Raw genomic sequence first — 19,544 nt, forward strand, 5'->3', positions numbered from 1 at the left:
TTATACTGGCAAAAACTACCCAAGTAAGAGCAAAAATTAAAAGATTCAGAGAAAAGGTATAGACCTTGAATGTTATTTTTCTCTTGGTAAGGCCTGAAAAAAACTACTTTTTCCCTGATCTGCACCACATGAAGTTTGAGATTGAAGATGGTACTACTGTCAAAGGAAGAGGAATTCGGTTTGGTTATGATCCTGAAGAATTTCCTGGCTTCAGTTGGAGAGGATATGCCCGGATGTCCTCTATACARGTAAGCTGGTAATTGGATCTGGGCTTTTTGGTTAAAAACACAATCTTTGGGATGTGTTTTCTATAGTACTGCTATGTGTGCGCAAGGTCATGAAGGAATCAAAAAAAATGTCAAGATCTCATTAATCTCAACAGTTTGGCTTGGGTTAGTGAGTGTTAGTATTGTTGTGAGTTGTTACTGCAAATACATATTCTTCAGAGACATTCTTAGAGTTGTGTGCGTGTGTGTGTGTCTGTAAGAGAAATATGCATTTTGCCATGAGATTAAACAAAAGATATCTTTAAAATGTATAATACTAAATGCAGAAATTCTTGTTATGCCAAGAACAGCAGAAACACTAGAAAGTTAATGTTTGGCTAAATGATTTGAATTACTGCAGTAGTCTGTGTCTATTTGATTCCCAGGCATCATCACAACCCTGTTCCTGAATCCTTCTTACACTTGCAGTTTTTATTGGGCAAGGGAGAGAAAGGCATCAGCTTTTTTAGGAGCAACACCTTTACTTCGCAGCAAAAAGGCCAAACTATAACTCAGTAAAATAGGATGTGAGCAGGAGCATATAGGCAACATCTCTGGTTTCCGGACAGTCTAGAAATAAAGTAGACAACAGCAGAAGGAATAAATAAATTAAATACGTTAAAGGAAGAAAGTCAGCATAATTTAATTGTATGAGAACGGATCTATCTGACTTTTGACTGAGTTACTGAGCAAGGGAACTAGGATATTAGAACAGCAAGTCTTAGCGGTAATGGCAGTTGCTCACTCTTCTTAAAAGTAATACTTTGTTATCAGTTTGATGCTGATTAGATTTTCTAGTCCCAGGGTATTGTTGTGTCCAGCCTTTGTAAACTAGAAGCTTGTGCCTTGTGCAAGCATAGTAATTTCCTTTTTGCTCTTCATTTTTCACTTTTTTCTCTTTGTTCTTTTCTGTCTTTTTTTATCCCAGAGTTTGTTTTGTTGGCTCTTCAGAATTACTCTACGTTCACAGAAGGCAACATTTAACAACTGTGATTTCCAAACTTCTGTTTTCTAACTATGCTGCTTTTTGCATTTCATATCTAGCTGGCATAGGTAGTGAAAGGGCRTAATCTACAATCCTGCAGATCTTTAAAAGTGTGTGTTACTGTGCTCAAGTGACTGAAGCTTTTCACTCATATAAGTAATTGCCAGCCTCTACGGTTAGATCCTTGCATTACGGAGATAGTTTCACATTCTTAATTTCAAGGAATGTTTGAAAGGCCAAAGCTGTCTGAGTTTGTGGCAGAGCTTGGAGAACAAATTCTTCCCACTTCCTGCCTTTGCTTGAAGCAAAGGTGTAACACTTCTTCATCCATCACTCCTCATATGTATCTTCTTTTCTTCCCTTCACCTGTCTTCTAGACTTCCCAGAAAATGCATAGAAACCATTTTGTTAAGCCTTCTGAAGCGTGTTTTTTAATTTCCTTTGCCTTTTCTTTTTTGTTGTTATGTATTGTACAAATGTCCTCCAGTGCCTATCTGATCTTTATTCCCTTCAACAGTCATTTCTCTCCATTTAAAACAACAATTGTAAAATCATCCCCTACTTGTCCAAAATTTCTGTTCTGTTCTGCTGCCCTTCTGTGATCCACTAGATCTTACTATCTAGTCTTTGTACATCTCTCAACCCTGTCATCTGTCCTAGGTCAGTTTTTGCTTTCTGCTTTGCTTTTCTAGTAAGAAAATAAAAGTCTCTACAATGAAGATCAATTTAAGAATATACATTCAAAGTATATAAAAGCTRTCAATCTAGCATTTGTATCAGCTTGTATTAACATTTGTCTAGTGTTTGTATGGTATAAGAGAAGAAAAAGCTTTGTGCTCAGTTCTCAAAGGTGTGGAATTTARAGAACCTGTGTGCTTTTGGGGAAGCTGAATTTGACCATGATGGTGGGGAGCTTACGATATCTCAGGCGTCTTGGAACAGGACAGAGAGGGTATTGTGATGAGTGAACTTTGAGGAAGGGAGATTTATCAGAATGGGAAGAAGGAAGTCAAACCCTCGAGGTTGCACCAAGCATATCTTTTCCTAACTCATCACCAACCTTTGAAGATGTCTCTGAGTAAATTTCTCTCCTTGACACTATTGTTCTGCAAACTCTGAATAATGGGYTAGGTGACTTCTGTCTTCTGTGGGCAGCACTGCCAGTCAATGGTTGAGGCAGTTCAAGAGATGGCAGTCAAGAGACAGAGTATCACAATTCTAACAGACTAAGGGAGCTAGTGGAGGAGCAGAAGAAATTGCAGTGTTTGAGGCATCTGCATGCTCTGAGATATGTGTCAATGATTCTGGCCTATTGCTCAGGAATCCGGGGGTATGGATGGCCCTTGATACCATATGTCTCCTCTAAGGCACAGGAGGGGAGAGTAGCAGTAAAATATTGTCAGTGTTTCAAGGTGCAATATCAACGTGCATCTTAGTTCAGCCTTCCATGTCTCTCTGGATRAACCATTCCTCAATAAAGGGTTTTATTTCACAGGAGTGTTTTGTTCTATATTCTTTTGTAAGCTGCTCAAGTCTTTCTTTTCCGTTACAGAGTTTGTCTTTGCCAAACGGTTTTTCTTTCTCTGGGTGCTCGTAACAAATAATACACTTTTCCTTTCCTCCTTTTCCCCTTTCTTTTTATTTTTGCCAGCCAGGGGTGGTTGTACCTGTCACTGTGGCTTCCCCTAAGCTCTTCCACCTAGTCCTCCGCTATGTCAGCCTGGGTTCAAAAAGCTCTAAAGGGAAGATCTCAATTGCTGAGGGAAAACATTTTGGCACTAATTATACTTGTAAGTGAATTAATTTTCTCACTAGGCTTACCTGTCTTCATCTGTCATACACTGATATTGCCATTCCACTATATCCTTGTCTGCATGTGTATTTTTCTTGTAGGAATATAGTATGGTGCTTGCATGGCTTCCAGCTGTTTCTCTATTCAGCACTTTACGGCTGTTTTTGTTTATTAACCTCCCTTTTACAGAATGAAGTGAGGATAACTTTGAATGTGGAAAAATCAAACCTTTACTTATTTCGCATTATCCTGAGATATATTAACTCCAGAAGTGCAACATTACCTGGCCGCATATCTGCTTGGCAATCTCGGCCTGAAACAGGTAGGTACAACTTAACAGCACAACAGAACAGATGAATGCTAGATCAGAGAAGCCTTTCTGAGCTGCAGCTGAGTYGAATATGCTGCTTAAAATGCATTTTTTAACAGTGTCACTGTTTTTGTGCTTTTGCTGATATATTTTGTTGTAAATGATGTGGCTGTGTTTGCATGAAGCCTCTGCTTACAGTATTAATCACTTTTAAAAGAATGCTTGCCAAATCCAATACTTTCAGTTCTGCATCTGAAAGCTCAGAACTGTAGGTTTTAAGAAGCTTTTAATGAAGGAATGACAGTGCTTATCTTCATTTAGTTGCCTTTAGTATTTCAGTTTAAAGGTGGCTTCTGTCTCCATTCCATGTAATATTCATTTAATGATGAACTCAATCTACAAAGTTAGCTCTCAGCAACATTTGATGTCATTGATTGAGGTTTGGGGCCCTGACAAGAAATAAGTACTCCGGATCCTTTGAGTGGTAAAGAAATATCAAATCTATATTCAGAATTATCTCTTATTATACCTACCTTCAGTATATTCTGTGGGAGTGAATGCAGTTTAGTCATAGATCCTTTCAKTAACTTGGAAGAGACAAAACTTAGTTTTTGATGCAGGTCTGCATCAGCTGGATGTATCATGAGTCAGCACAGAAACAGATAGAATGGAAATAGTGGAAAATGAAGTGAGCATTTCAGAACTCTGCAAAACTAGTCATAGCAGGGGAAGAACTCTACTTTTCTGAACCAATGTACTCTAGACTAAAAAGAACAAAGAGGACAGTAACTGCATAGCTCTGTAGCTTGCTTTGTGTTGTAGGAGACATTATTAGTGCATACTGAAGGAGGAGCACTGATCAGCTCCTGTTAGACCAAATTTAACAGGCAAAATCAWCTCTCTTGAGCACTACGTTAGCGGAGACATTTTACAAAGTCCCTTGTGTTTTTACTTTTATGTTTTTGCTGACAGGGACTACTCAGAGCAAAGAATTTGTCTTCCCACCTAGCAAGGAGCCAGCTTTTGTCACAATTCCAGGAAAAAGCTTCACAGAACCTTTCTCCCTGGTTCCAGGCACATGGATTGTCAGTATAATGGCAGAGGAAGTCCTCTTGGTAAGAAAACAATTGTAGAAAACAAACACTTGAAGCGTGTACAATAGTATTGCTCTGGAGGTATTTGCTGGGAAAAACACTACAAGGGRTTGAAATTCAGTATTAATGAAAAGAGTACAGCAGCAGAATATCATTATAAAAATTTACAATTTTGCCTCTTTTCTTCTGAATTTTAYCTACTTTAATTTTTAATTAAAATTTAATACAGGCTTTCAATCTAACTGGAATCTATACCTTCAAAGGAAAAAATAATGTTAATATGAAGCTCAATTGGTTGAGCACAAAAGCTCACAGAAATTTGTAATTCTCACATATCTAAAGCTTGGCTTAGTCATAGATGATCAAGCCCTTAGTTTCTTAGCAAAGATTCCTCAGAAAAATATTATAAGATGGGCTGCATAATTGGCAGGTCACTTTCTGAATGTTACTGTCCTTCCTTCATTACCAAAGGTAATGAAGTTTTTTTACTCATTAAAAAATTGAAAAATTATCTGTGACAGCAATTCTTAGAAATTACGATAAAAAGACAAAATGTTTCAGGTGATCATTTATCAAGAATCTTAAAAATATATGATCACAAAGATATCATACAGAAATACATTTGTATATTATTTAGCATTAATGAGTAGCCACTGTCATTAGTCATCAAGTCTGGGGCTTTGCTAAATTTGTTGAATACCATGTAAAATGTTACTAGAGCGTTTGCATACATTTTTCTTGCTGAAACTGGCAGTAGTTATTCTGCCTCTTTCTCTACCTTCTTCTGCCTTCTCTTTACTCTGGAGAGAAGGACCTGGGAGTGCTGGTAGAAGACAAGTTGACTATGAGCCAGCAAGGTGCCCTTGTKGCCAAGAAGGCCAATGGTCTCCTGGGGTGCATTAGGGAGAGTGTTGCCAGCARGTCGAGGGAGGTGATCCTGCCCCTCYACTCAGCCCTGGGGAGGCCTCATCTTGAGTACTGTGTCCAGTTCTGGGCTCCCCAGTACAAGAGAGACATGGAGCTACTGGAGAGAGTCCAGCATAGGGCTACGAGGATGATCAGAGGGCTGGAGCAYCTGCCCTCTGAGGAACGGCTGCGAGAGCTGGGCCTCTTCAGCCTGGGGAAGAGAAGACTGAGGGGGGGATCTTATCAATGTGGATAAGTACCTGAAGGGAGGGTGTCAAGGGGATGGGGCCAAACTCTTTYCAGTTGTCCCATGTGACAGGACAAGAGGCAATGGGCAAAAATTGAAGCACAGGAAGTTCTGTCTGAACATGAGGTGGAATTTCTTTACTGGGAGAGAGTTGGAGCACTGGACTAGGTTGCCCAGAGAGGTTGTGGAGTCTCCTTCTCTGGAGATCTTCAAGGCCTGCTTGGATGCAGCCCTGTCTAACATGCTCTAGGTGACCCTGCTTGAGTGGGGACGTTGGACTAGATGATCTCCAGAGGTCCCTTCCAACGTTACCGATTCTATGAGTCTACTAACACCTTTTAAAAAGAATTTGGTAATGATCTTAACCCAACATGCTTGTTTTTCATGATAAAAGTTTTTATAAACTCTAATGTGTTGATTTAAGTRGGAAAGSTAGAGCAAAAATATAKCATTTTCTGAAATATCTGARATGTTTTCATATAGGCAGCTGGGATATGTGCATCTCCCTTGCAGAGTCAAACATAGCTGATTGTATGCATGTAAATTGCAGGCATGAGTGAAAACTCTGCGGAGCCAGGTTTGTGTTCTAAACTGTTTAAGCAGCTAAAGCTCATGCCTTCTAGTGACTGGACCACTTAGAGGCTTTTAAGTCTGCAAGGCACAGCCTCGCAGTAGGAGATCTGTGTTTCTTAGCTTAAAGTTTAAGCAACAGGGGCCTGTGCTATTAGATTCAGAGGCCCTTGCCTTGGAGCTTTTGCCAGGCACAGATATGGTGGGGAGGCTCCTGTACAAGCACTGTTTAGTACAAAACATGATGGTAGAGTGGCTGCAGAGATTCCCTGCTCACAGTGCAGCTGCCTTCATCTCATCTCTATGAAGATATAATTAGAATTACTGAGCCATGTTATGGTGTTATTGCCACATATAACAACAACAAATGCATATGCGTCTTGCAGATATCCTCCAACAATCATTACTGACRTTGATCATGATCATTGCTACACTATGAAAGTCTGGAGATATTCCTTTTGTAATTTTCTGCATGATCTTGCATTAGTTGTATTCTTTGTTCTTAGGATTATATGGTGCTGTTACCTAGTGATTATTTTGAAGCATCCATCTTGCAGTTACAAGTTACTGAACCTTGCACCTATTCAGGACGTGCTTCGACTGAGAAGTTAGTATATATGCTACAGAATAAACTTTTGCCTTGGATTATTTTATTATTATACTACTGTAATTGATAACAATAATAATCCTGTATTTTGTTTTTCTTTTTTAAGCTGCTTACTTTATCAGCACTTGCCATTGGGCAGATTCTCCTGTGTCCTTGGTTCAGAAGCAGCATATTTCACAAATGGGGGAGAATACAAAAAAATACCTGTTCGACAGCCAACTCCTGATCATCCCRTGATGTCCCTTATCAGCGGAAGAGAGGTCAGATTCCTGCATAGTTCTGAACAGTCCCATATGTACTGTTAGCTGTAAACCTACTGAGCTAGAAAGGTTGCAGATCCATAGCTCTGCATTTGCAAATCTCTAACTCATCTCTAAAACAGACTCTGAGCCAAGTTCCATATTTTACGCAGCTCTGTATAGACAGATCAATATAGGCAGATCTATAGCTGTGAGTAGAGTGGGCATTTCATTCTGACAAAAATATTTTATGAATATACTTTCGTGAAATCTCTCTGCTTTGGGGATCCTGTCTTGTTCAGTATACTGTCTAGCTGTGGCAGAAATGGCGTAATGATTTATCAGCAGTAATAGTGTAAATATGTCACTCTGTGATCAGGAGTAGTCAGCATGGATTCACCAAGGGGAAATCCTGCTTAATGAATCTGATAGCCTTCAATGATGGCATGACCAGCTGGGYAGGTGAAGGGAGAGCAGTGGATGTTGTATACCTTGAYTTGAGCAAGGCTTTTGCCTAGGAGTGCTCCTAAGACCTAGGAGTCCTTCTCCAAGTTGACTGTGAGCCAGCAATGAGCCCTTGTGGCCAAGAAGAGCACTGGTATCATGGGTCAAGCCAGCAGGTCAGGGGAAGTGATCCTCCCCCTCTACATCTGGAGTGCCAAGTCCAGTTCCGGGCTCCCCAGTGCAAGAGAGGCGTGGAACTACTGGAGAGAGTCCAGCGTAGGGCTACRAAGATAGGTAGAGGGCTGGAGCATCTCTCCTACGAGGAGAAGCTGCAAGAGCTGGGTCTGTTTAACCTGGAAAAGAGAAGACCAAGAGGGGATCTTATCAATGCCTACAAATACCCTAAGGGAGGGTGTCAAGAGGACGGGGCCAGATTCTTTTCAGTGGTGCCCACCACAGGACAAGAGGCAATGGGCCCAAACCAAAACGCAGGAAGTTCTGCCTGAATATGAGGAAAAACTTCTTTGCTGTGAAAGTGGCAGAGCRYTGGCACGGGTTGCCCAGAGRGGTTGTGGAGTCTCCTTCTCTGGAGATCTTCAAGGCCCACCTGGATGCAACCCTGTCTAATATGTTCTAGTTGACCCTGCTTGAGCAGGGAGATTGGACTATAAGATCTCCAGAGGTCCCTTCCAACCTTAACYATTCTGTGATTCTGTGATCATGTTTTGGTTTCTTAAATAGCTATACTTACGTAAAATATTTTCTTTACTGGAAAAAGCAAACAGAAGCAATTTTGCCACTACTGTAGGTCCGTTGAAAGAGAAATGTGTTATCAAATGAAAAATTATATTAGAAATGTGATTGGTAAAAATAAGATATTTAATCAAGGACCTGATAATTACATGTAAAATGACTATGCTCTCTATTATGGTGCTCTGACAGTTGCTTTCAAAAATACTAACTACAACAAGAACCCTTACATGCCAAAGGCCCTGATGCTTCATCACTGATGCATGTGCAAAACCTTACTGGTATGAATAATTGCAATGAAGTCAAGGTAACTGTTGTCAGAGTTATTTGCATGTTTAGATGTTCCTAGACTAAGGCAATACTGAGAAAAACAGTTTAAAGTTCAAAAGAATTATATAGCAATCTGTAGCAAAAATCTCTGTAACTACAGCATTTTTCAYGCAACTACTTCAAAATATTTTGCATCAAATCTGATTTTAACCAATCTGTACGGGTAAACTCAAAGAAAAACTTGATGCTTCAGAAAGTGACATTGACTATTTCATAATGAAGACACTTTCCCTCTTTTTAAGGAATCAAAACGCAGCATAGCTGTAGTGGGAATTGTGTTCCTGGARATATTTTTTCTCAGTGGAGATATAGCATCAGTTTGTATTTTTTATTTAAGTTAGCTTAGAGATGGGCGTGATAATTCAGTAGCCTACAAAATTTTAGTATTTGTCATTTAATTTTCCTCGCTGCTAGTCCCTACAAGGAATATAAATAATAATATATAATATAATTTCCTAGGCTTATCTTACCACCTTCCTAGAACTGTTTTATGGTATTTGTTTCATGAATTTTCCTACCTCTATTTAGCAGACAAAGTGGTGTTTATAAGCACTGCTTCTCTTCTGCAAAACTAGATTGTCTTTTGCTGCAGCAATACAAGATTGGCACTGGACTAGTGCAGACTGGTTGGCTTGCAGGCCAGGCAAAGAGAGTTTCCTGCAAGAAACAGGGTGAAAAATCTAAAGAGTTTTTTTTTTTCTGATGATACTTGACCTAGGTCAGTTTACAGATGACCATAAATGTTCCTCAAGTCGGTCGCTATGTTCTGGTTTTTGAATATGCCAATGAAGGAGATCAGTTATACACTGCTGAGGTGATAGTAAATAATCCTGGACCTGCCACCGAAGGCAGAGTGAACATATACAGTTGTAAATACAGGTAAGAATTTCAGAAGTAATCACTAAATGGTTAAATAACCATTCAAGACATATTTTTTGTATATTGGAATGCATTTCACTGTAAAGCTTGTTCAAATTTCAGTGTAATTTAAAAGTAAATATATGATCCCCTGGGGRGTATAATACACCTTTTCATTTCCCTCTTGTTTGTGCCATCAGAACATTTAATATTGCTGCTGCTTTAGCAAACTGTTTTCCTATACAAAGAGTTACTTTTTTGTATACACTCATAACCCCTTATGAACTGTTAATTTCAGAGTCCACTGGCAGCATATCCTTCTATTGGCTACATATGCATGTACTTGTCTAGTTGAGAACATGTCTGAGGGCTTTAGCTATAAAAAAGTAGCAGCCAGTTTACAAGAGTATTCCCACTTTTCTAACAGGAGTTGCTGAAAAAAGGTTAGAAAGGTTTCCCTGTAATTCTCAGTGTAGCCATCCTCTCAAGCTATTAGGCTGTAGACAGTGTCTAAGCTGTATGGTTCTTTATCCTTGTTGACTACTGAAGTTACTGCAGGAGAGATTTTTTCTCTCTTGAGTGGGACACTTGCATACTTCAGCAGATGACTCAAATTATGATTGTGACCCTACAGATGTTTATGTCTTTGGTTGAGCATACCCAGTGCCAGAGGACTGCTTACATGCATCCCTTTTTCCTGAGCTATGTGTCTGACATGTTGGAGGCTTAGTGGTATTTGGGGGGAAACTGCCTTGTAAGAAAAATCATTTGCATGAACATGTTTGTGATACAGAACAGAGCTATATGAAGCAGTGAAAGCAGTGACCTTATCAGGTTATTACTGGAGAAAGATCTTATTTTAGCCTTTTATGTAAGACTTTATGAATCCCAAAGCACTTTTTATAAAGCTTCCAGTTTATTGCTTTTTTTCTCAGCACATTTTTGTTGGCTAATTTTGAATATATTTCTTTGTTTATATGATGTGCTAAGAACTTTCTCATGAAAATACAAAGAAACTCCTTGCTATTTTATGTAACAATGCAGTAAATCCTTTCTGCTGCCATTCTGCAGGACGTTAAAGATTACATTGCAGGTAAGTTGCTGTGTCATCTTTCCTGAGCTGGACTTTTAAAAAATAAAAGTCAAGAGACCATTTACTGAAGTAYATGCAGTTAAAGCGTACATGCCTATTTACAGCTCCTTGAGCTTGATTATTCCCAATAAAACATTACAAGAGAACAAATTCCAGATTCACTGACTTACTAAGTTGCTTAGCTTTTGGTGAATCACAAATAAGGCAGCTGTATTTCTGTCTTAAATGTCCTTTGCCCTATATTTCTGAGTTGTGCTCTGAAGATGAGTAAGAATTTCATATGCTCTGATTCCAAGTAGAGAAATAGAGAAAGAACTGTATGGTGATTACAGCCTCTCACCCACAAAATGCTGGCTAGATTAACTAGACAAATAAGTAATTAGCGCATTTTATGAATTCCACCTTTTGAGCAAAAGTGCAGCCTGTTGCCACGTTTGGGAAGGTGTGGAGATCATGTTCCCTTCACAAGGCAGCATCTGAAGCCTTTGGCAAGACTCTTCCTCTTTGTATACGTTTGTCTTTACCATAGATGCACAGCCAATAAAAGGTAATCAGTAAGAGGTAGATCTGCATTTTTTCACTTTTATTAAAGATTATTTCACGGGATAAATAGCTTCCAAAGGTGAAGAACTACCCAGCTGCCATTGAGGGGGTGATAGTTGCTGATCCACACCATGAACAGTGTGTGGCAGCAGAGGGATGCAGCAGCCCTGGCACCTCAAAGAGGATGGACTAGGCACAGAGTGTTACAAGACATACTACATAGCTTGGAAACATGTGCAGGTAATATGTGTTTGTGTCTCTCTTTTCACATCCTACTTACAGTAGGAGATCAAATGGAGGTATGAACTGAAGTCTGGAGGTTTGGACTCTGGGTAGGTCCACTTACAAAGGGCAAGTAGTGTTTTTTACCTGGTACTCCCTTTGTCTCATCAGTGAGGATGCTGTGTTCACCAGTAGCCAAAGATAATCATTACCCACCGTCCAGCAGAATGGCTAGGCAGCAGTGGTGAGGCTAGCCAAAAGCAAGGCAACTGAGTACCAGTTGGAACTGCCATTATCAGGAGGCTAATTATTAGTTCTGCTTTATATCTTGCAGTTTCCTTTGTCGCAGTGTTGTAGTTGATGATAGGAATCGCATTGCAATCTATGACCTTCTAGCAGATACAAAGATACATCTTAAGGCATCGTCAATTAATTTTCTTTTGGTAAGTTTCCTTTTTCTTTTCCCTTTTTGTAATGCTTTTTCCCCAAGAAGGTAGATACCTTTCTCCATCTGTTCACATGTTCTATGGTAAAGTTGTGTGAAAGATTTTTCTGAAGATGTTGATTTGCGTATATTCAAGGAATACTGATTCAGCACTCAGTTTCAAGGATAAATGGAATTTATCTTTTCTACATGTAAAGTTTAAATGAAAAGTCTTTGGGTAGCTTTTATTCTTCATAATTATACTTGTTTTCCTGTATCTCTCACTTTTTTTTTTTTTTCATCTTCAAAACTCATATGGGAGTTTCCTGGGTCTCTTACAAAATCCGAGGTAATTAATGCATTCATTTTTGAAATATCAGGACTTTTAAATACTTTGAATGTACTCATGGCCATACTCATGGCCATCTTTTGGATACACCAGTAATATATTTTTCTGGACATTGATTTTTCATCCAAGTTGTTTTGGTATTTTCTATTTTAGAAACGCAAGAAACAATGCTGTTTTTGTACTTGATTAAAATCCACAGTAGAAATGCAGTTATAAACACAGAGAAATTACATGGAACTATTAGGAATGACAGTTGATACATGCTTTCTTCCTCTCATGAGGCAGTGCTCGGTATTAACAAGTACCAATCAAATTGTCTGTAATTCACTGTAGTGACTGCTGTGCTAACAAGATCCATGTCCAAAAGATGTTGATGTTATTAGGCTGTATCTCCACATATGTAAGTCTCTTACAATAAGAGAGTTTTTATTTTTATGTCTAAATTCTAACTTTCATTCTCAGAATAAACTTGCTACCAGATAAATTTGAATATTCTTTTGAGATACAGGAAGTGCTATTTCCCTGTGTTAAATGTAAAGACTGCGCTTAGCAAAACACAGAAGGAAGGGGAGAAAAAGAACTTCTGTGCTAATGTGACCACGGAGTTAGTATCTCAGCAGTTTTGGAGTTAAAGATCCTCATATAACCCCCTCTTACGTAGATGAACAGAAGGACAAAGGGGAACCATCCCCAATTTTGGAATTTAGAAATCCCAAATTTGCTATCTAAATAGCAAAGGGGAAGAAAATAAATGTGTAGCCTGCATTCAAGAAGGGCTCTTACAGACTGATGATCTTCATCTTAGGCTGATGCGTATGAGCTATCTGTCCCAGACAATGGTTCACACAAACTTTTTAGCTGCTATAACTGAGAGAGTTCAGAGTTTCAGAGACTACTCTTGTTCTGCTGCTGTGGGCTGGAGTCACATGGGTCATTACAGGCAAGATAGGCACAATGCTTGCTGCTCAAGAAAAGAATTTTTTAGCATCTGCCTTCTAGGTTATAAATTCCCTACTCCCTATAAAGCTTTATATTCCCTGCTCAGTTCTGCTGAAACACAACCTGAGCTCATGAAAGACCTGCTTCTAAACTGGATCACTTTGTACATTAATGCTTTCTTCCCATGCAGTTTTAATTTATATTAATAACATAGTATTAGTTATCTTTCTGCTTATCAGACATTTTATCTCCTTTCAAGTAGTTCATGCACGAGTGTATTTTGTAAGTGCAGTTCAGTAGTACAAGCTGTTGTGCTTACCAACAAGCCTTGTCTTTTATACTTAGGCAACCATGGCTATAGCAAAATTATCACAGCTTCATTTGTTCAAGTGTTCCAAACCCCATATGAAGTTTCGTTGGCTTTTAAGATGAGTTCTGAATCTACTGGAAGAAATCCTAGCTTCACTGAAGTTCATTCCTGAAGACTTCATGCTAGCAACTGTTAGTACTTGCATTTCAGAAAGCTCAGGAATTTCCCCAGGATCCATAAAAAGCCTTAATGTCACTAATAAGGGCTTCTCTCTCCCGCACTGTATGCTCCTTGGCTAGATTCTGACTAGCTTCTGACCGAGCTGGTCTTCTGTTCAGTCTTATGTCATATGTATCCTTACAATTTGATCTATTTGACCTCTCAACAGCCAACGTTGCCCTGAGAAGGACAGAAACATGATATTAAACACTGAGACATTCAGGTGCAGATAAGTAAATTGTGACATTCAAAATTGTGTGGGAAGTCCATACTAGAACATGGGTTTGAATTCACATCTCTGTGCTAAAAGTAGTTTAGCTCCCATTGTAGTCCTAGTCCTGTTATTTACAACACTAATTGCTATTTTTGCCTTGTGCTTATTTTTCAGCACAAAATTTGTATTATATCAGCTGAAGATTTTTCTCTAGAGTACACAGAGCCTAAAGTACACTGCATAGCTGCTTACCAGAGTACCTATGGCAGAAGGTAATTTGCTTGTTGTTATGCTTCGTCTTTTCTGAAAAAGATATTGAAAGACAGACTAAATGAAATTCTAATGATATTATGAACCTTTGCTCTGTGACTCAGGGATGACTGGTAAGCCGATGTTATAAAGTAGCACTTGTAAAAAGCTAAAATGTTAGTGTTAATTGAGGCAGTCTTTTCGCAGGATTCTGTTAATACTTGTCTCTTCCTAACCTGTCTGAACTGTTCAGTGCTGATGCCTTAGAAAACATGACTTTTTCACATACCATACAATATGAAAGGTGTCCAAGTTGGAAAGACATTGCTACTCCTGTGGCAAGTTGTGAATTACCACACCTGAAATGGTTACAGTTCCATCTGAGGTTTCATTCTGTGTGTTACCACTTCACCTGCTTCAAAATGGCTTTAATTTTTGTTAGAGTGGGGAGGTGAAGGCCCTTTGAGCTGTCTGAAACTCACAGATTCCCCAGCTCAACTTGGCAGTATCAAACTCCTCAACATGTAAATCCCTACCTCATACACAAGCCATTCCTCTGCCCATCTTATTGTGGGGTCTGTATGGTAGGTGTACCCTCCACATTCATCATGCACAGCAGTACTGGGTGATCCATAAAGGAGGAGTCCTTTATATTAGTATAGGACTRGTAATTAGAGCGCTCATATGCTGCTTGTTGACCTGCATTGATGTCTCCTTTTTTACTGAGAAGATTTGGACCTGAACTTTCCGCTTCCCGAGTAGAGTCTCTGATTGTTGAGTGACATCTCTTTGGGTTGTGCAGAGCACTTGTTCTGTTGTATTGAAACTCTTCCCCTCTCCATATGTTTTAGTAGTCTTTGGGCTGGAGAGCAGCTTCCTAATTAGAGAGCCCGAGATCTCAATTCACGTTGCACTTCCTTAAGTATCCCTTGGGAATCTAGTCATGAGGCTTTTTTTTTCCTACTGATTTGGCAAAAGAAAAAGGCTAGAATAAATGAGTAAAAAGTAAGAGTAAATGCCATTTACAAATTTTGAGAGGCAGAATTTGGTGACTACGTCTGATAGTTTTCCAGATGATAGCTTCTAATATAATGTTTGAATTGAAATAGAAAGCGGAAAAATCTGGATAGTAAATGGGATAAAAGTATGTGACTGTACTTGGCTTCCAAGCATGCATAATGTTGATTCTCAGCTTTAATTCTCCTGATCAGAGTCTTACTATAGGGACTAGCTCTCTAGCACTGAATACAGGAAATGCTTGTCCACACACCAAAAGAATTTTGTATTCTTGGGCATTTGTACTCTGAGTAAAATGGGTAAAAGAGACTGGGTGAAAAACATGATTTAAAATAAAGCAAATATGAAAATATGTACATTTAACTTGACTTTCAATTTCTTGGTATATTTGCTTCTGTTCCAATGTGTAGTGTTTCATGTTTATCCTGTTGTGTTATAAAGGCCCTATTTGGCTGTATTTTTAATTTTGTGAATGTGTTAGTGTCCACCAAATTGAAAGATTCAAAGCCTTGGCTCAGTTTAACAGTTTTGTAAGTGGCTGCTGCACGTGGTTTCCACATAACCTTGGCAAATACAACTCTATTCTGGCCCAGGAACATAGTGGCCATTCCAGTGCTGGACCTTTCTTGAATAAAGATTAATCACTGTTGGTTCAGTACTTACAAGAAGTGAATAAATACCACAAGTGACCAGCATGAAACCCCAAATAATATTTTCCCCAACAGTCTTAGAACATATTTCTCCCAGTCAAGATCTTCAGAATTAAACATAGCAAGGGAGAAATAGTTAAACACAGCAGCAGATGAATAGGGATGCTTTCAAGGAGTACTGTTATTTTTTTTGGCTCCAATTCTACAGATATTTAAGGGTGTACTTAACTTTTAAATGCTTGAGTAGTTGCATTGACTTCCATGCGATAACTTACATGTTTAAAGGATACGTGTACATAAATATTTGTAGAACTGAGAATTCAATATTTTGGTGAGTGTAATTAACTGGTTTCATTAAAATTTACTTAACTGTTTTTTAAACACTCTTGATTGCCTTTGTTTTACCTTCTGTGTTTTATCTTCATCTTTTCCATTGAAGCTGTTCAGGTTATGGAAATTTTGAGTAAATAAAATCAATTAATTTACACTTTCTCCTCTGTAAGTTAAATTTCTACATCTTGTTTTCATCTACTTTCTTAGCATTTACATAGAATTCTGAAGAGTAACTGTTATTATTGCATTATTATTTGTATTACATTGTAATATATTAACTTCTACCATTTGTCTGTTTTTCTTTCATGATGCTTAAGAAATTCTCCAAACTCCAAGAATAATTAATATAATTCTGTTTTAGTGCAACATGCATTCCGTCAGTATATGAAACTCCACCAGTGACTTTGGTTTTGGATGCATTCAGAGATGGGAAAATTTCCGAAGTGCAGAGAAGTATACTCTATGATCCACTGAGTGCCCCTTTACCTTCTTACTCAGTAAATGGTGTCACTTTGACATCGTTACAGGTACCTTATATTTTGAAAAATTGTTTCCTAAGTCACAAAATACGTTATTAGAAAAGTTAAATAGAGAATCAAAACCTAATGATGTGATATAGCCAAAATGCTACAGACTGAGTAATCCAAAAAGGTAATATACAGAAGCAGAAACAAAAATACCAGTTTCTTTCTAAACCACATAGTAGTCTGACAGACTGCAGGAAAGAATTAGGATATACTTGGGATGCAAACCAACAGAAGCATACAGACATAATGCCATATTCTTGGAAAATGTTGTCAATCTCCTGAGAGATGCTAGGCACTCTCTCTTTCATTGCAGATAGGTAATGAAGAGCAAAACACACAAAAGCAAATATATTTCACAAAACAAATATATTACCAGAGCTGTTCTTGTTTCTGCAGAACCAGATCACTTTGAGTGGAAGAGTGCCCCACGTAGGCAGATRTGTATTTGTGGTACATTTTTATCAGCCAGCACATCCAGTGTTCCCCGTGCAAGTGCGTGTGGAGGCAGGACACGTATGGTCAGGTGAGCATCCAACTTTATTTTCCCTTCCCTTTCTCAGCATTTTGGGACATTAAGCAATATCTTCTCTTCTAGGCTCCTTCAATGCTTCATTCTGCCCTCATATCTCTGGCTGTCGGGATCAGGTGATAGCGGAAAGCCAGATTGAACTTGATGTTTCTGAACCTGAGGTCTCTGTTACAGTAATGATACCTCATGGAAAAATGCTCATTCTGGTAAGATTACTACACGAATACACCTGCAGATATTCTTCTCAGTTTCACCTTCATTTAGAAATGGGTGCAAAGATGAAAGCCAGAAAGCCAGAATTTGTTTTTGAATTTTCTGTTTCAAATTTTTAGGATCTTGTTCATTATTTTTGTATTTTAAATTTTTAACATACAATACTCTGCTTTTAATGTGCACTGCTTGTAGTGTAACAGCTTTGGGGGGAGGATATGAAATATATTTTACTATTTTTTCAGTTGAAATGTTATGGTTTGTGAGAAAATCCAGAACTAATAATGAAACAACATTTAAATATATAAATGCCTTAGCTCATTTCTTTCTGAAATGTAAAATTCAGTTTTCTTGTTGTTTCAAGGAAAATGTCTTAGTTGTTCCAGCAGATAACTACAGTTACAAAATTCTTGAAAAAAAGACTGTGGACAAGTCGTTTGATTTTATCAGCCAATGTGGAGGAAACAGTTTTTATATTGAGTAAGCATCACTTTCTAAAAAACTGAATCTTTGTCAGTAAGCTTTGAATTAATACTGTTTTCACTCCATATTAGAGAAACTTATGTAAAATCCCCATCACTGTGCTGCATGAATATGCTTTTCATGGCTTATGCTGGCCCATTAAAATTCCATGAGTCATCTTTCCATGACTTTCTATTGTAAATGAAAAGTAAAGATAGAGCTTTATTGCTCATTGTACAAAAGAGGAAAATCTGTATTATCTTTCTGTCTTTGGTATTTCCATCCTTGGTATTTGGTATTTTGCTTGGCATACCTGAGCAGATATGACTAATATATGCACTTTCTTTGAAAAAAAAATCCCTTATCTATATGTTCAAAGCCAATTACTATTGATGATAATTAAAGTATATCCCTGCATGTGTATGGATACCGTCCTTGTGTCAAGGAATTTTATTAAAGACAGGACCCTATTCACTGAACCACTGTGAAGTATGTACATTACAATTTCCAAGCCATTACATGATTTATATTTTAATTTCAATAGCCCAGAAGGATCGTCAGCCTTCTGTAAGGATTCTGTGAGGTCACTAGTGGCTTTCTACAATAATGGAGCAGTGCCATGTAATTGCCATAGAGCAGGTGCCACAAGCCCTTCTTGCAGCCCCATGGGAGGACAGTGTATTTGCAGACCGAATGTCATTGGTCGTCGGTGTAGTCGATGCCAGACTGGCTACTATGGATTTCCATTCTGCAAGTGTAAGTATGTGCCCTGACTTATTCAGCACCCGACCTGACCTTTATCCTCTGTTTTCACTGACCAGGTATTGCAGCTTCTCTTGTCTGTATAGGCCTTGATTCTGGGAGAAGCTGAGTGAGCTAGCTTAGATTCAGGTGGGTTTCAATTTAGCAGAAGTAATCCCATTCTCTTTAAACATACCTGGTTTAAGGTGAAGTGTGCCTTCACATATATTGTCTGATCACGTGTACTAGGCTTACAGTTTTACTAATTAAAGTCCGTATTGCCACTCTTCCAGTCAAATGGAATTTTCTATACTGACTGCAAAATAGTTTCCAAGCTATTACTATTGTATCTCAGCCTTCAACACTTTCCATAGATAATCAAGGACATAAAATTATTCCTAATAGCATCAGCAGACCAATAGATTAAACCAACACTCCTCAGTTGCCTTCCCCGCATATTGTATTCAATCTTTATTAACACTGCCTGTAAAAATGTTGTCCTTAATACCAGAACTACTGATTGTTTAATGCTTGGAAGTTTGGGGAAAAATAATAATGCTTGTGATGAATATAAGGAAACAATCTATGGAAAAAAGCCAGAGTTTCAAGATACTCTTTGAAACAGGCACAGTCACACAGTTAGCATGACCCTGGTTCATGTCACTCTCACATCACTGTAATTGTTGCAGTGAAACAAGCCACTTGAGTTTAAAACTAGTGAAAGAGAGAAAAGAATTATGTCCTTTATGGTTTTGTTTGTTTGTTTTGTACACAGACTCAATAATGTTTGATCATTGTAAATTGAGATATGATTAATTTATACAACATTTTCTTTGACCTAGTATGCAACTGTGGCCAGCGTCTTTGTGATGATGTAACTGGTAAATGCATTTGCCCTCCCCAAACGGTGAAACCAAAATGTGAGGTGTGCAAGGAACGTTATTTCAGCTATCATCCTCTTGCTGGCTGTGAAAACTGCAACTGTTCAGACAAAGGAGTTGTTAATATGGCAAGCCCAGAATGTGATAAAAACAACGGACAATGCAAGTAAGTTTGGATTATTGGATTAAACTCATTTTATAACTAATATAAAAAATGTACATTATAAAAATGCA

At 38.3% G+C, this 19,544-nt stretch overlaps 1 protein-coding gene across 1 annotated transcript in view; it reads left to right on the forward strand.

Annotated features, from left to right (window-relative positions):
• Positions 1–19,544, forward strand: part of LAMA3 (laminin subunit alpha 3) — a 122,645-nt gene that overhangs the window by 52,288 nt on the left and 50,813 nt on the right. The window contains exons 19-32 of the mRNA XM_085319328.1: positions 92–248; positions 3,233–3,365; positions 4,326–4,468; positions 6,677–6,777; positions 6,884–7,037; positions 9,259–9,419; positions 11,591–11,699; positions 13,886–13,983; positions 16,322–16,487; positions 16,884–17,010; positions 17,083–17,222; positions 17,591–17,706; positions 18,233–18,444; positions 19,272–19,476. Coding sequence (XP_085175454.1) covers positions 92–248; positions 3,233–3,365; positions 4,326–4,468; positions 6,677–6,777; positions 6,884–7,037; positions 9,259–9,419; positions 11,591–11,699; positions 13,886–13,983; positions 16,322–16,487; positions 16,884–17,010; positions 17,083–17,222; positions 17,591–17,706; positions 18,233–18,444; positions 19,272–19,476 — 2,022 coding nt within the window. The remainder of the gene's footprint in view (positions 1–91; positions 249–3,232; positions 3,366–4,325; positions 4,469–6,676; positions 6,778–6,883; positions 7,038–9,258; positions 9,420–11,590; positions 11,700–13,885; positions 13,984–16,321; positions 16,488–16,883; positions 17,011–17,082; positions 17,223–17,590; positions 17,707–18,232; positions 18,445–19,271; positions 19,477–19,544) is intronic.

The sequence above is a fragment of the Rhea americana genome, unplaced genomic scaffold (genome assembly GCF_003343005.1).
Source record: "Rhea americana isolate MKP2758 unplaced genomic scaffold, rheAme1 scaffold_58, whole genome shotgun sequence".
Taxonomy (NCBI): domain Eukaryota; kingdom Metazoa; phylum Chordata; class Aves; order Rheiformes; family Rheidae; genus Rhea; species Rhea americana.